This window comes from Cucurbita pepo, chromosome LG20 (genome assembly GCF_002806865.2).
Source record: "Cucurbita pepo subsp. pepo cultivar mu-cu-16 chromosome LG20, ASM280686v2, whole genome shotgun sequence".
Classification (NCBI taxonomy): Eukaryota; Viridiplantae; Streptophyta; class Magnoliopsida; order Cucurbitales; family Cucurbitaceae; genus Cucurbita; species Cucurbita pepo.
In genome coordinates, this window is record NC_036657.1 from 7,138,842 (window position 1) to 7,156,748 (window position 17,907).

Below are 17,907 nucleotides of genomic sequence, written 5' to 3' on the forward strand. Positions count from 1 at the left end.
AAAAAAAAAAAAAAAAACCTTTTGGATCAACAAAAAAAAATTTCGGGTTGGTTGGATTGATGATCTAATCAACCATAATAGAGTTCACAACGTTTTATTTTTTAAGTAGGGTTGGATTGGATTGTAACCCTATTTTTAGATTGGTCTGGTTCACGTAATAAAAAAAATGTCAATCTGCGAACCCACCCGAATTTTCAATGTTTCATTCTCAATCCAACCCAAAAATTGAAAACAAAAAAATCTAACTCGTTGAGTAGTGTGAATTAGTTGAATTCTCGAGTCATATGAACACCTCTTTTAAAAAAAAAAAAAAAAAATTCACTGACAGAGTATAATTATATAAAATTAAATATTATTTAATTATTAAATATTATTGTAAAGGAGGGGTAGCCCTAGATTGCTCCTTGTGAACTGCCCAAGAAAACTGACTTCCAACCATATTATAGTTTGACTTATTATCCTATTTTTTATTCCCTCCATTTTATCCTTTCCCCAATAAATTATATTCAAATCTATTCTTTTAAATCTCGTTTTATTTTAATCTTTTAATTTATACTCCGTTAGATTGTTATTAAAAAAATGTGAAATTTTAAAAAGATAATTGATTTATTAGATATAAATTTTTAAAAGTGAGAGGGTAATTTTGTAATTTTAGAATTTCAGAGACTAAACCGACCTACAAACCTCACAATTCATGGAGGTGTTATGGACAATAATAATAATAATAATAATAAAGATATTAAAACTAAGAGGGTAATTCTGTAATTTAAATTTTTTTAAAAAGGGTATTTTGGGTATATTGTTAAAGATTGTCTTGTACTTTTTTTACAGCAATGTAAAATATTTAATAGATTTTAAATTTCTAACTATATATTTAAATGACTAAAAATTTAATATATTTTTTATAAAATAATATTATAATGTTTTAATTTTATGCTTAAGAATCTGACCTATAGAAAAATAAAAATAACATTTTATTTAAAAAAAAAAAAAGTTAAAACATTAGAGAAAACAAAAAAGGTTTGAATATTAAGAGAAATTGAGGTTTAATTTTAAGTAAATCATTTTCTTTTTCTTTGATGAAAAAACATTAAGAAAACGATTTAATTATGAAAAAAAAAAAAAGTTACATGGTTTTTTCCAAATCATCCGACAGCCACAAAAACATGGGCGACCAGATTCTATTTTACCCTAATTAAAATTTTAATTAATTATTAAATTAAATATTTTTCTCTTTATATCGACATCTATTTGAATATTATTTTAGTCTCTGTACTTATAATAATATATTTTAAATTTAAAGTTAATTGTCGATGAGACGGGAACAAAGAAGCATGTAAAAGTTTTTCCATATTATAAAAATTTAAATTTCTTTCAACCATAAAATTATTTATATATATATATATATATATATATATATATATATATATATATATAGGGTAAAGTGTTGTTTAATTAAAGAAAAGGGTTTGAATTAAAAATAGAATAAATACATTTGAATATAAATATTTAATTACATTATGTTATGCTTAAAATTGTGGGCTTGGTTTAGGGAATAAGTCAAAATGAAATTATGTTATGCTTAATATTATTTATTGTTGGTAGGTTAAGACAAAATGGGTAATTAAATTAAATATAGAATATGCTTTTTAGGGGTTCAAAGTTCAATGAATCTAATGCCTTACTATATAATATAAACTTAGAACATGGATTGATTTCATCATCATTGGCTTTGTTTTGAAACATACTTCAATTTGTTACATATTAAATATATTTTCTTAATATAAAGTTGTTGATTTTCATTTTTGTTATTTTATAAATATTTAAAAATTACTTTTTATTAAATTATTTGATTTTTTTAGATTCAACTAATAAATTATACTTTTCTAAATTTTTATTGTCTTTCTCTCGCCCTTTCACACTCTTATAAGAAATGTTTCGTTCCCTCTCCAACCAATGAGGGATCTCACAGTCCATCTCTTGGGAGCCTAGTGTACACTCTTAGAAGAAATGTTTCGTTCCTCTCTCTAACCAATGTGGGATCTCACAATCATCCCTTGGGAGCCTAGTGTCATAATCGCACTCTTGATGGTAGCGGACTTGGGATTGTGCGGCACTCACTTTCCAACGACAAGTGAGCTAAGCCAATTCGTTCTTACGTCTTCTACGGCCAAGCGACGTATGCTCGAGCCTCTGGCCTCGGTTTTAGAAGAATGTTTTGGAAAACAAGGGCAGAGAAAGATTTTCGAAAGAGAAATTTTGAAAGAGACGTTATATAAGCAAGCAAGAGAGTAACAACGGCTCACAATATATAATTTTTGGTAGGGAGAAGTTAACAACTAGTCATATCCCCCTATAGTACATTCTGAGATATTTCATGTCTGGCAGGCCTAGACATGATTTTTTTCGAAACGTCATACTTCCTAGAAATACAAAAGTAAAACACTAGAACATGGAAAGACATAAAGGGTTTGGCTTGTCATGGACATACGGTCATGGGCAACACGCCTTGGACGAGCATGACTATGACACCCAGCGTCTTCGTTAGTGCATCACCTGGTGTCTGGTTTACTGGTGTTTGGATCTTATACCAATTGTAATAGTCTAAGCTCTCTTATAAGAAATGTTTCGTTCCCCTCTCCAACCAACGTGGGATTTCACAATCCATCCCTTGGGAGCCCAGCATCCTCGACGGCTCACTGCTTAGTGTCTGGCTTTAATATCATTTGTAACAGTCCAAGCTCATCGCTAGCAGATATTGTCTATTTTCGGCTTTCCCTTCTAGGCTTCCCCTTAAGGTTGTAAAACACGTATGCCAGAGAGAGGTTTCCACGCCTTTACAAGAAATGTTCTATTCCCCTCTCCAACTAATATGGAATCTCACAACTTTTCTACAACGAAAAAAAACAGAACTGATAGGCTCTTCTCGAGCTCTAGGGTAAATTTTGTTTGAAAGGTTGTTGCAATATATCATATTCTAGAATTTATCATTACAAATCTCGATCGAAATTCAAATTTTATCTTTGATAAAAGAAAAGTATAGATATAATATCAATTAAGACCTAATCAAACACGAATTAAAATATCATTTCTAATAATAATTAGTGTAATTTAAAATGATAAAAAAAAATCATATAAATACAAAAGGAGAGACCAAACAAAAGTATGTATTGCAATCTATGGAAACACTTTAACCTTAAATGATTAATGATTTAAATGGAATAATGTTACAAACAATCTCACTTTATGATACATGTGTGTTTGGTTTTATTCACAATATTTTATAAATTAAGGTAGACATGTTCATGTGATCTTGATTCCCAAATGTTACTTTAAATGTTTTAATTTTTTAAGATTTGGATAATATGTAAAATTAATCATCATTTATCTTTTATTTTATACATTGGACTTTGGAGTAATGTTATTGATTATATTTGTATCATATTGTAATCGGGTTTACCTACCTTTGTTGATACCGATCGAAACGGCTTGTTTCATGCATCGATGTTTTTACTGTATAGTAAAGTATCAATTAACCCTTTCTACCAATGTTGGTTTCGTAGAAATGTAAAATTATCGATGTCGATGGATAATCGAAGTTAAAATATTCAGATGGCAATGACGATCCATGAAAAAACTTCTGAATAAGTTATTAATTTCTACCGGTATGCAACTGTAATGGGTCCTATCGAGCCAAAGCTATCAAGATTATGACAAATATCTACGATCATCGAGGGAAGATCGAGAAAGTATTACTATATTCCTAGAAAAATAGTAAAAGAAAAGAAAATGAAAAATCTCTCGTACCAATGAAAGTCATGGTTCGTTTGATTCCAGCATTTCCTTCAACGTCATTCCATTGAAACGTGGGCACTTGAACAAGGGTTTCAATGCTCGAATAGTCGTTCAATTAGTTTGTCTAGACTCGATTTGGCAACCAAGACGACGAGAATCTCACCATATCTTGTCAATCACTATGGAAACTCGTCGACTTGCATCATTTTACGATTATTTAATATTTTTCTACTTCGTCTTTCGTTTTTTTAGATCGATCAGTACGTGATCGAATCATTAATTTTTTTTAAATATTTTATCTATTAAACTATGCTCGATAACATTCAAATCACTCTTGTAAGATCCTACATCAGTTGGAGAGAGAAACAAAACATTCCTTATAAGAATGTAGAAATCTCTTCCTAGTAGACGCGTTTTAAAAATCATGAGACATGACGATACATAACGAACCAAAGCGGACAATATCTTTTAACGGTGGGTTTGACCTGTTACAAATGATTTTAGAGCTAGACATCGGGCGGTGAGCCAGCAAGGACGCTAGGTCCCAAAAAGGGTAGATTGTGAGATCTCACGTCGGTTTGAGAAAGAAATGAAGCATATGTGAAAGTCTCTCCCTAGAATACGCGTTCTAAAACCGTGAAGCTGACGACGATACTAAATTTCAATTTTATCTTTAAATTCTTAAGTTTGTCTATTTTGGGTCGAATTTTTAATTTGATTTTTAACAAATTAACGACATAGTTTAAAATATATATACTAATATGTTAATACGAGCATGATTTCACGCCATAGACCATGATAATTAAACTTTAAAAAATAGCGTTTCAACTATATTCTAAATTTAAAATTTAAAATGAATACCACAACGAACTGTAGTGAGACTTTAAAATAGTGAGGCTGACAATGATACGTAACATGTCAAAGTAGACAATATTTGATAGTGGTGGGCTTGAGCGGTTACAAATAGTATCAGAGTTAGACATTGGACGGTGTGTGAGCGATAACGTTAAGCTCCTAAAAGGGTGGATTGTGAGATCCCATATCGGTTGGAGAGGGGAATGAAATATTCCTTACTAGGGTGTGGAAACCCTCTTTCTAATAGACACGTTTTAAAACCGTGAGATTGATGACGATACGTAACGAGTCAAAACGGACAATGTTTACTAGTGATGGGCTTACAATGTATGTCTTTTAATTGCGACTAAGCCGTTATCTATGGATGAGAAAATATGATATGATGAATTCTTTTTTCTTTGAAGAATGATAAGAGAGACAAAGTAAAGGACCATCATTATTCACATTAGTGTAACTCATTTTGATAAGTCTAGAAATCTTTTTTAACGTGAAAGATTAGTCAATGTTGTAATCACATGGTATACTCATAAATTTAAGAAACTTTGAATCCAAATCATTAATACGTAACAACTCGAGTTAATATACGATACAAATAGTATTTCTAATTGGGATAATTTGAAAAAGCAATGATCTTTCTTCCCATGCACAAACGTTTCTTTTGATAGAGTTAGTATCTTCCTCGGATGATTGGTGTCACAATCATGCTCGTTCAGGGTTTGTTGTCCATGGCCGCATGCCCATGTCACGCCAAATCCTTTATTTGATTTCATATTGTATTGTCATACTTCTGTCTTTTTTGTTATATGATTGTACGGCGAAATCATATCTAGACTTGTCAAACCTGATGCGGCTAATTGTCAATTCTTACTACTCAAGTTATATGATATTTAAGATGTGGTGATTTTTCTTTGCTTATAGCCATATAACGACTTTCAAACTATCTTTCAACATTACTTCCAAACTCTCTTTCAAAAATTTCTCTGCTTCTTCTGTCTTCTAAAACCTTCTTCTCAAAATGGAGTCAGAGGCTTGAGCATACATCGCCCCGCCGTAGGCGATGTGAATCCAAATTGACTTGACTCACTCGGAGGCTTGAGCATACATCGCCCCGCCGTAGGCGATGTGAATCCAAATTGACTTGACTCACTCGGTATTGTGAATAAGTGCCGCACAATCGCAAGAGTCTGGTACAAAAAGAAAAAAAAAAGTGCGATTGTGACAATTGGTAACATAATCATAGTTAAACAACAAAGAAATACGATTTAAACGTTTTTCATTATATCATTCAACTAGGGAAGAAAAAAAGGTACCCATTTTGAACAAAGAAAATTGACCAAAGCAAAACACATGGTCTGCACAAAGATTGACCAATGAGTTTGGGAAAAGATATTTCACAAAAAAAAGAGTCAAAAGTTTGAAAAGAGAAAAGGAAAGACAAAGACAAAGGGAAAGGGATGGGGATGATATCCATTTTTTGTTGGTAAAGAGACTAAAGGCATGCATTTAATGCATTATTGAAGATTCATCACCCACATTTGAAGCATGGGGAGGCTGTTTGGTGGGTAGGTTTGTGACACCAAACTCATAATCATAATCATGTCTTTTAAAGCTATAGTTTTGTTCTTCAAATTTTTCTAATTATAAAACAAAGTTTTGGTCTATGAAAACAAATGGTATAAGATCCTATGTACGAAAATGAAATAAATCTGTAAGTTTAGATATGAAAAACTAGGGAGATTATAGCGAAGAGGGTTACACGACCTATTTAGCTACTGAAAACTTAAATCGAGGAGCACGATATTCCTCCCTTTGATTCTCCAACTGACTTATTATAAGACTAGCATTACTTCAATCTAAATACTAACTTAAGCATCATCAACGTCTGGTATAACATTACACCAAAGTGAGTTACTTATAGGGCTTACTAGAGCTAGGATCATAGTCCTATGTAACTAAAACGAGGTAACCCCATTAGCGAGACTATTGCATTAATATCAACAACAATGAATGGTTAATACAGTTCTCCTGCAACTTATTTAGTCGTATACAGATTTAGAAGTTCCTTCTTGAGTCTAAGAAATAATAATCAATTCAAATACGAGAATAAGAAGTGGGTGTTGCCTAACGTCAAAAGGAAGGTTGGATGAAACGAAATAATCTGAAAACTTGTTTGATACAAAAGGAAGTTTATCCATATATTTCATAAACAAACATATATATAATATTCTACCAACATAATTTCTAAAAATTCAAATTTTAACATAGTTTAACCTTTAAAAACATCTACAACATAGTCTTTAGTTTAAATACTACCATTAGTGCCTCAAAATTAACCAATTTAATATATATATATATATATATATTAAACGGGGCAGAGCGAGAATTTGAGTGAGGAAAGGTAATATAATCCATTCTCTGGCCTCATTTATCCAAGGGGGAAAAAATGTTTCCCACTCCCTACCGATTCCCCGTTTAATCCCCTTCCGTTTGGGGCGTATTCCTAAAAATAAAATAAACATTTCTAATTAAGAGGTGGTGGAATGGAAACGGGGGGAGGCGGGTAAAATGGCTATCAAATTCATAATAATAAGGTAACCCAGAGAACACAGAGACCATAACAGGTAATAACAACTGCTGTTCAATTCTAGTTCTTCTCCATGAAGGATAGATTTCAGATCACAAAAAATGGCATACCAAACCTGAAGTTGTAACACCAAAAAATGCAGAACAGTAGATCATTCAAAAAGTGGATTAGGCCCAGATATCAATCATGGGCATTCATTCAAAGCCCAACTTCACATTTAAAAATGACAAGTCCTCTGAACTTGGTGCTGACATGAAGCAACTTGACTAATCATAAAGGTTGTTCTCGTGAAGAAGCCCCAAATGAGATGCTGACTCAAGCAGGGATCTTGTGCAAATAATGAATAGACCTTTTAGAGAGAGAGAGAGAGGGAGAGATTCTAATGCTGAGAAGATAGAAAGGGAAGTAAATGAGATAATAAGAAAAGCATGACAGTGGAAATGAAGATTCAAGAATAAGAAAGGTTGTGGGTATTGAGTTCAAGAAATGCATGCGTGTGGCCCTCAACAATAATGAATATAGCCCAAGTAATCCATCTACTAACACAGAGTAATGAACTTTTGCTGACCCTCAAAGCTAAGCAACCTTTATCATATCCCTTCCTATGATTTGGTTAATTAAAACTAGAGGGAAAAAGAATGTCACTTGTTAAACCACTCTTTTGGGTTGTGCATGTGAGTCAATGATGAATAGCTTTAGCTTCACTTTGATTAACACAAAAGCTTGGGATTCAACAAAGGAGGAAGTGAATTAGCGTGTAATCAAAACTAAATATATACGGGAACAACGCATTATCTTACTCATTGGATGTTCTATTGGAATAGAAGAAATTGAATTCTATAGGCCAGCACTCAAGTCTGGGACATAATTTGTGAGATCCCACGTTGATTGGGGAGAAGAACGAAGTATTCTTTAGACGGGTGTGGAAACTTCTCTCTAGTGGATGCGTTTTAAAAACTTTGAGAGTAAGCTCGAAAGGAAAAGCTCAATGCTAGGGGTGGACTTGGGCTATTACAAATGGTATCAGAGCCAGACACTGGACAATGTGCTAACAAGGACATTGGGCCCCTTCGGGGAGTGGATTGGGGGGTCCTACATCGATTGGAAAGGGGAACGAGTGCCAGCAAGGACGCTGGGACCCGAAGGAGGGTGGATTGTGAGATCCCACTGGTTGGGGAGGATAACAAAGCATTCTTTGGAAGGGTGTGGAAACCTCTCCCTAGCAAACACGTTTTAAAAACTTTGAGGGGAAGCTCGAAAGGGAAAGCTCAAAGAGGACAATATCCTTTGGAAGGGTGTGGAAACCTCTCCCTAGCAAACACGTTTTAAAAATTTTGAGGGGAAGCTCGAAAGAGAAAGCTCAAAGAGGACAATATCTGTTAGCGGTGGACTTAGGCGGTTACACAATTGTTTGTGATAGGAGGTAGGAGAGGCTGAGAGGGATGGTGTCCCACCATTTTTGACCTTCCCAAGGGTGGATTAGAAACGTAGCTTCTCCACCAAGCATGTCATTTTTAGGGCAATTTGGTAAATTGACATCAATGGAAGGGAGAGACTGTCATTCTTATGATTGTGTCCCTTCCTTTTAAAACCACTTTTGTTTTTACTTCATCAACAAAATTCAAGTACAAGCAACCAACCATTTCCCAAGACACTATAAATGTATTCAAAAGGAACTATAATCACAACTTACCTCTGCTTCTGCTTCTGCTTCTACTTCAAGGCACTTGGTTGAGGAATCTCGATAAACATGACTCAAATGCTTACTTTCCTGTTCTGTCTCTCTTCTTTCACATTTCTTTCCATCGCCCGAGCTGAAGGCAGAGCCCCGCACGGTTTGGTATACGAGAGCCCGGTCGCCTTCTCCCCAATGGCATATGATTTCTTCCATCCAAGCACCCAGACTCCCAATGCCAAAGATCCATGTGGTGCATCCAAATGCTCCCCACTGCCCCTTGCAGCTCAAGTGCAATCTACTCCTGCAAAAGAAAGCAAATACTCCACAACAATCCAGAAAGGCACGCACCGTGTCGGGGCTGGGGGGATTCTGGGAATTGTGTTTGGCATCACATTTGCAGTGTTTTTGGCAATGGGAGTATACTATGTACTACGTACTCGCCAAGCCAACGCAAACCGAGCTATGTCAGCACAACCTAGCGTTTGACATGTGCAAAGCCAACATGTTTATCAGATTAGACAAAACTTGGGCACATCTCTTCTTCTGTTCAGTTTCCTCTCTCTTTCTTGCTATGGCTTTACATGTTTATTATTCTGTCATGGAAGCAGAGGCTGATCTAGAGCTATCATCAAAATTCTCCCTAAAAGTTTCCTATTCATCCCTCCTCTACCCCCATGTAAAATTTAGTTTGTAAAATTTTTTGCCCCTTCCAAGTTTCTAGCTCTGGTCCAACTAATAAAGAAAACATGAACAAATGTCAAAAAAAGTTCACAACATTGCGATGAGACCTTCGAGAAATTAAAGCCGTACAATCAATGCTGCCAAAGGAATAATCAAATGAAGAAAAAGTGAAAAAAAAAAAAGTATATATTTACCATCACAACCAAAATGTTCGCAACAACCAAGCGATAAAAGATGAAAACAAAATGTTTCCAAATGATTTGGTCTTAAGTATTTCTCTGCATCAGACAAAGAATGCAACAAAACGGCTGTACCAAAGAAGGCATTTGTCTCAGCTAATCAAGAAAGTTGACTCCTCCATGGATAAGAAAAGTCCCCAAAGGGGTTAGGACTCGAAAAACAAGCATCCTTCCTCCCCAAGCTAAACTCAAACTCCCCGATCAAAGATCGGAGAGCTGTGATATCCATTGTTTTTTCAATTGGACAATGAACAATGAAAACCAAACAAGAGAGCAGACAAATAGTTATGTAAAAAAAAAAAAAAATGTACAGTAGAAAAACTCAGCTCGTGCCAACCACTGGTCCCTTGGGGAGTGCCTGTGGTACAACATCAAATATAAGTTATGAAGTCCTTATGCACCATCTTCATTCAACAATCAGTTTACAGATCATATGATATATTACTTTTAAGCTGAGTTTATAGGTAATAGGCATTTGATGAATTCTTCCCAAAATAAGCTTGTAAAGTCTTGTCCCTATCTAAGCCAATATTAGGCAGAACGTCATGAAGGGAGATGAAAGTCATCCTCAACAAAGATCGCCCCTCCCCTTAAGATTGGTGGCCAAATGACCAATTAATGAAGTCCTACAAGGATCCTTGGAAAAACATTTGGAAAGCTAAACCGATTGTAATTTCCAAAATCTATTGGAAAGTACGCAATGGCCTTAACAATTGATTTTGTGAGGATACAGAGTTGACAACACACCCCTTTGCTCTTTCTGCCCAAACCTTTACTCTCTTTCTAGAGAAACCAATGCGACCTCTTCCAATCTGAAAGTTCTTCCCAACTAAGAAAACCCTCAATAAAGCTCTTTCGTCTACAAATCTAAATAAAATTCTAAATAAAATGAAGCTCTTTCGTCTACAAATCTAAATAAAATGAAGCTCTTTCGTCTACAAATCTAAATAAAATGACTGAATGGGTCTGCTTCTAGAGTGAGTGTGAGATCCCACATCGGTTGGGGAGGAGAACGAAACATCCTTTATAAGGGTGTGGAAATCTTTTCCTAGCAGACGCGTTTTAAAAACGTTGAACAGAAGCCCGAAAGGAGAAGCCGAAAGTGGATCCCTACCTTAAACCCTAGAAGCTACAACTTTTCCTCTCAAGTCTCAACCTGCCACTTATCAAGATAAAATAGTCAGCAGAATCAAGGCAGCCCTTGTCCAGCACCTTCAATAATATCAGAACTTCTTTGACACCATAACCACATCCAAAAAGCCTCGGTCAATCTTATAGTAGCATTTCCAAAGCCTCTCTTCAAAGGAAGCCTTCCAAATTCTAGCAAAAATACTCATCAACCTAATCAGAGTGCTTTTCAAAGAATGCATGGTGTTCATTAGCATAGATGCCCTACATTCATACATACATAATGTATAACATGATCTTAGATAGCCTAGCAAATTAAGCCAACCACTAGCCAAACAACATTAAGTAAAAAAAAAATCTGCTCTTGTTGGCTAGTAAATAGCACAACCTAAAATCCAAAAATTCCAACCTAGAAATATTAGTAATTAATAGCAGCTTTAGTATCAAATTCATAGTTGCCAATGTGAAATGGAAGTTTGAGAAATTAGATTTCTGTTCTTGACGAAACTGAAGAAGGTTAGATACTTTTTTGCACGACTGTGTTTCATCATAGCAACAAATCAGAGGTGCTAGTTAACCATCTCCTTTAAATGTTTATTATACAGTAGTAATTGGCCATCAAGTCATGAGCATTAGCATTGTATAACTGGTTGCATTTTCATTGCATCAGAATTCTTCAATCTTGATGCATCATGTAAATATGCAACGCATTGGTAAATTACTCGTGCAGATATTCCATTTTGAATACACAGATTCTAAAGAAATGCAAGACTACATAGGGGGTGAGGGGGAGGGAGAGAAGATAACTAAAGGATGGGTTCAGAGCTGGCAGTCCACAAATTTAAACACATGGCTTCTCATAGAAATACATGGGAAAAACGAAAGTACAGTTTAGCAATAAAGATAATTTGTTTTTATTGCTTTAAAGGCCTTCATACTCATGGCTTTGTTCCACAGTCATAACATCAATTCTTTGATAATCTAGAATGTTAAAAAGAGAGAATTTAAAATTCTGTTTCCTTACATGTTTTATGAATTGGTGTTTAAATACATTGCTAACGAAACCATTCTCAATGCATCACCATCCCCGTGAACTGAGAGCCTGAATCACAGGTCCAAATGTCTGGTCTACAGCGCTATTCCATAGGTGCGAAAACTCTGGACCATATTTCTTTGCTAGTACAGGTTTTCTCATCTAAAGTAGTTTCAAAGAGGATGCTATTAGATTAATGGATTAGCAGCTAGATGGAAGTATAAATTCAGAGATGATAGAACTTGCATCGACGAATTCAACATTTATTGTAATAGCCCAATCCTACCATTAGTAGATATTGTCCTCTTTGGGCTATTCCTTTCGGGCTTCCCCTCAAAGTTTTTAAAACGCGTCTACTAGGAAGAGGTTTTCATACTCTTATAAAGAATGTTTCGTTCTCCTTTCCAATCGATGTAGGATCTCACAATCCACCCCCCTTCGGGACTAGCGCCCTCGAAGGCACTCGTTCACTTCTCCAATCGATGTGGAACCCCCCCAATCCATCCCCCTTCGAGGCCCAGCGTCCTTACTATCACACCACCTCATGTCCACTCCCCTTAGGCCTCAGCCTCCTCGCTGGTACATGGTCCGGTTTTTGGCTTGTTAGAAATGGTATGAGAGCCAGACACCGGGTGGTGTGTCAGCGAGGATACTGGCCCCCAAGGGGATGGATTGTGAGATCCCACATCGGTTGGAGAAAGAAACAAAACATTCCTTAGGGTGAAAATCTCTCCCTAGTAGACGCGTTTTAAAAACCTTGAGGGAAGCTCGAAACGAAAAGCCTAAAGAGGACAATATGTACTAGCTGGGTTTGGGCTGTTATTGTCGACATTTATACAAAGTTTGGATAAAATTTCAACAAATTTCAGCAATATTCCAACTTAAAAAGATAAAACTAGTTGATATACAAAGTAAAACATAAAAAATTATGTAAATCAACCCATAATTAGATCAATATTATTGTCAGACATTTATAAAAGTAAAACTAATTTAGAAAAATTAGACAATTTCATTCCTCCAAATGTTCATAGATCCACATTTTCACATATATTTCAATTCAGGGCCATCGTAATTGTCTCAAAGCAATGGTCAAACACAAACAAGGAACGGTTGATCATTACAGATACAGAAAAGGAAATTTACGCTTACCGGAGATTGAGTAGTTGGTGGATAGTTTTTGGAAATGGACTCGTATAAGCTTTTCCGTTGCTCAAAAACAACAACCCCGGCGAACACGCTCCCCAATGCAGCACCAAGCAGTCGCTCCTGCAATTAAACCACCAAAAATGAAAAGAAAGTGAGATAAAACCGCACCAAAAATCGGTAAGGAAATCGAATCAGGTCTGANATTAAACCGCACCAAAAATCGGTAAGGAAATCGAATCAGGTCTGAAAGTTCATCGGAGCAAGGAAGCTTGGCTACCTGAGCGAGAATGGAAATCATGGTGACATAAGCTTCACGGCTGAATTTCCGTCGGAAGAGAAACAAAGAGGGCTTCTTGGGGACAGATTATTGAACGAGTCGACCACAATAGGGCTGAGCAAAATTACCAAAATACCCAGAACACCGATAATATAGTTTCTCTAATGTAACATTTTATCAGGGGTAATTAGGTAAATACTCTTTTTAAGTTGGAATATTGCTGAAATTAGCTTAAACACAAATGTTTCAAAACAAAAACTTAAAAATTATAAATAAATAAATAAATAAATCCTCGGTCAATCTTATAGTATCATTTCCAAAGCCTTCCAACTTCTAGCAAAAATACTCATCAACCCAATCAGAGGGCTTTTCAAAGAATGCATGGTGTTCATTAGCATAGATGGCCTATTTCATACACATAATGTATAACATGATCTTAGATAGCCTAGCAAATTAAGCCAACAACTAGCCAAACAACATTAAGTAAAAAAAAATCTGCTCTTGTTGGCTAGTAAATAGCAGAACCTAAAATCCAAAAATTCCAACCTAGAAATATTAGTAATTAATAGCAGCTTTAGTATCAAATTCATAGTTGCCAGTGTGAAATGGAAGTTTGAGAAATTAGATTTCTGTTCTTGACGAAACTGAAGAAGGTTAGATACTTTTTTGCAAAACTGTGTTTCATCATAGCAACAAATCAGAGGTGCTAGTTAACCATCTCCTTTAAATGTTTATTATACAGTAGTAATTGGCCATCAAGTCATGAGCATTAGCATTGTATAACTGGTTGCATTTTCATTGCATCAGAATTCTTCAATCTTGATGCATCATGTAAATATGCAACGCATTGGTAAATTACTCGTGCAGATATTCCATTTTGAATACACAGATTCTAAAGAAATGCAAGACTACATAGGGGGTGAGGGGGAGGGAGAGAAGATAACTAAAGGATGGGTTCAGAGCTGGCAGTCCACAAATTTAAACACATGGCTTCTCATAGAAATACATGGGAAAAACGAAAGTACAGTTTAGCAATAAAGATAATTTGTTTTTATTGCTTTAAAGGCCTTCATACTCATGGCTTTGTTCCACAGTCATAACATCAATTCTTTGATAATCTAGAATGTTAAAAAGAGAGAATTTAAAATTCTGTTTCCTTACATGTTTTATGAATTGGTGTTTAAATACATTGCTAACGAAACCATTCTCAATGCATCACCATCCCCGTGAACTGAGAGCCTGAATCACAGGTCCAAATGTCTGGTCTACAGCGCTATTCCATAGGTGCGAAAACTCTGGACCATATTTCTTTGCTAGTACAGGTTTTCTCATCTAAAGTAGTTTCAAAGAGGATGCTATTAGATTAATGGATTAGCAGCTAGATGGAAGTATAAATTCAGAGATGATAGAACTTGCATCGACGAATTCAACATTTATTGTAATAGCCCAATCCTACCATTAGTAGATATTGTCCTCTTTGGGCTATTCCTTTCGGGCTTCCCCTCAAAGTTTTTAAAACGCGTCTACTAGGAAGAGGTTTTCATACTCTTATAAAGAATGTTTCGTTCTCCTTTCCAATCGATGTAGGATCTCACAATCCACCCCCCTTCGGGACTAGCGCCCTCGAAGGCACTCGTTCACTTCTCCAATCGATGTGGAACCCCCCCAATCCATCCCCCTTCGAGGCCCAGCGTCCTTACTATCACACCACCTCATGTCCACTCCCCTTAGGCCTCAGCCTCCTCGCTGGTACATGGTCCGGTTTTTGGCTTGTTAGAAATGGTATGAGAGCCAGACACCGGGTGGTGTGTCAGCGAGGATACTGGCCCCCAAGGGGATGGATTGTGAGATCCCACATCGGTTGGAGAAAGAAACAAAACATTCCTTAGGGTGAAAATCTCTCCCTAGTAGACGCGTTTTAAAAACCTTGAGGGAAGCTCGAAACGAAAAGCCTAAAGAGGACAATATGTACTAGCTGGGTTTGGGCTGTTATTGTCGACATTTATACAAAGTTTGGATAAAATTTCAACAAATTTCAGCAATATTCCAACTTAAAAAGATAAAACTAGTTGATATACAAAGTAAAACATAAAAAATTATGTAAATCAACCCATAATTAGATCAATATTATTGTCAGACATTTATAAAAGTAAAACTAATTTAGAAAAATTAGACAATTTCATTCCTCCAAATGTTCATAGATCCACATTTTCACATATATTTCAATTCAGGGCCATCGTAATTGTCTCAAAGCAATGGTCAAGCACAAACAAGGAACGGTTGATCATTACAGATACAGAAAAGGAAATTTACGCTTACCGGAGATTGAGTAGTTGGTGGATAGTTTTTTGAAATGGACTCGTATAAGCTTTTCCGTTGCTCAAAAACAACAACCCCGGCGAACACGCTCCCTAATGCAGCACCAAGCAGTCGCTCCTGCAATTAAACCACCAAAAATGAAAGAAAGTGAGATAAAACCGCACCAAAAATCGGTAAGGAAATCGAATCAGGTCTGAAAGTTCATCGGAGCAAGGAAGCTTGGCTACCTGAGCGAGAATGGAAATCATGGTGACATAAGCTTCACGGCTGAATTTCCGTCGGACGAGAAACAAAGAGGGCTTCTTGGGGACAGATTATTGAACGAGTCGACCACAATAGGGCTGAGCAAAATTACCAAAATACCCGAACACCGATAATATAGTTTCTCTAATGTAACATTTTATCAGGGGTAATTAGGTAAATACCCTTTTTAAGTTGGAATATTGCTGAAATTAGCTTAAACACAAATGTTTCAAAACAAAAACTTAAAAATTATAAATAAATAAATAAATAAAACTTTTTATGTACCGAGAGTCGTTTCTCAGGTCGATGCTCATCGTCATCTTAGTCACCCATCTTTCTCAGTACTAAGACAGTCGTAATTTATCTTCATTAAATAGTGACTCGTATCAGTTTTTCAATTGTCATCATCTTAGCTTGAGCTCTAGAATTGCTAAACGAGCAAGTTCTCTCTTTGAATTAGTTTATTATGATATTTGAGGTCCTTATCTAATTTATCGAGAACCGAGCTTTGATATTTCATTATATTTGTTGATAAGTACTCTCCCATGACTTGGTTACATTGCATGAAGAATCACTCTTATAAATTACTTTCTCACTTTTGTAATTTCCTCGATGAAATCAAACTCAGATGGTGCCTTTTGGAACATTCTTCACAGTCTTACATGTACCAAATATTAAATAACGAATCTACTATCATTATGATGATACATGAATAATCTAATACATGTATATATCAAATTGATAACTTTCATGACTCGTCAATTATTAATCATGTACATGGATCTCTCATGTGCATGTATCCTGCAAATTCATGTATCCATAAATGCATATCCCATCCCACATTCTAATCGTAAAGCATGAGTTATGCTTGGTATTGATGAGAGAGAACCGATTGTCCAAGTCAACGTTAACTCTTGTTGAGTACGACTTAAGATTATCAATCATCTCGATAAACAAAAGACTGAGGTAAGGATCCCATTTTGAACATGGAGTCCGTAAAATTTCTTTAGGTGAGTCTTAAAATGGACGTTTAGAAATGAGATAAAGAAAAATAAAAGAGTTTAGTCGATCAAGTCTACTTAAGAAAGGAAAGTTTAGCTTAGTAATTAACTTAAGCATGCTTTTATTATACGTAAGATGATGCCATGAGTCTTCTCTATTGAAAATGACAATATATTTATCACTTACTATATTGTATATATACTTTCACATTCTTCTGGTGGGAATCATCGTGCAAGAACGTGTTTAGCATTTCTTATGCCGACAGGAGTTTGAGGACAAGGTTATTTGGTATTTGGACATAAAATCTCACTTTTCCAAATAGTAGTTTTGAAACGTTTATGAAACTCAAAGACAATATTGTAACTTTGAAAGAGTAAGAGTACTTTCAAAATAAATGACAAAGTTTGCAAGAAAACATTTCACATCAGAAAATTGTTGACATATGATAAAGATGATAAAGATGCCCGTACGACTGCACGGTTTCTTGAGGAATATTGAGATATTGAAAAGAGAAAATAGTTTTTGAGAACTTCTCTGGAATGCGAGCAAAGAGCCACTGGCTGGAGTGAAACCTTTTTTTGGGTGTTGGTTGCAAATCATACGAGTTGAAATCATCAAATTTAAACAATCCTCGCAACAATGTCAAAAAATATCAACCTTCACTTAGTTTTACAATCCTCACAACAATGTCAAAAAATATCAACCTTCACTTAGTTTTTCGCACGCATGCTTCTGACAGACCAATAAGGGTTTCGGTTTTTCGGAAGATATAACCAACCAAACTAATATAAACCAAATCAAAATTCTTAACATCATAGGTTCCAAATTGAAACCAAACACAAGTGTGGAGAAAAATCAGTGTAATCTACAACATATCTTAGGCCAAGCTGCTTCTGGAAAAGTCAACAAGTGGAAAAAATAATAATG

General features: G+C 35.4%; 1 protein-coding gene across 1 annotated transcript; it reads right to left on the reverse strand.

The window, feature by feature from the left end:
* Positions 1-11,800: 11,800 nt before the first annotated feature.
* On the reverse strand, positions 11,801-13,517 carry LOC111783242. Its single transcript, XM_023664151.1, has 3 exons — positions 13,417-13,517; positions 13,143-13,259; positions 11,801-12,155 (listed from the first exon to the last, which is right to left on the reverse strand). Exons 1-3 carry the CDS (start codon positions 13,435-13,437, stop codon positions 12,039-12,041), a joined length of 255 nt encoding a protein of 84 aa, XP_023519919.1. The 5' UTR covers positions 13,438-13,517; the 3' UTR covers positions 11,801-12,038.
* Between the last annotated feature and the right edge of the window lie 4,390 nt (positions 13,518-17,907).

Excerpts from the sequence above, each read along its gene's own strand:
- LOC111783242 (XM_023664151.1), bottom strand. The coding sequence starts at position 13,437 with ATGATTTCCATTCTCGCTCAG. Across the intron at positions 13,260-13,416 it reads TGATTTCCATTCTCGCTCAG|GAGCGACTGCTTGGTGCTGC; the intron begins GTAGCCAAGCTT and ends GTTTAATTGCAG. Across the intron at positions 12,156-13,142 it reads CACCAACTACTCAATCTCCG|ATGAGAAAACCTGTACTAGC; the intron begins GTAAGCGTAAAT and ends AAACTACTTTAG.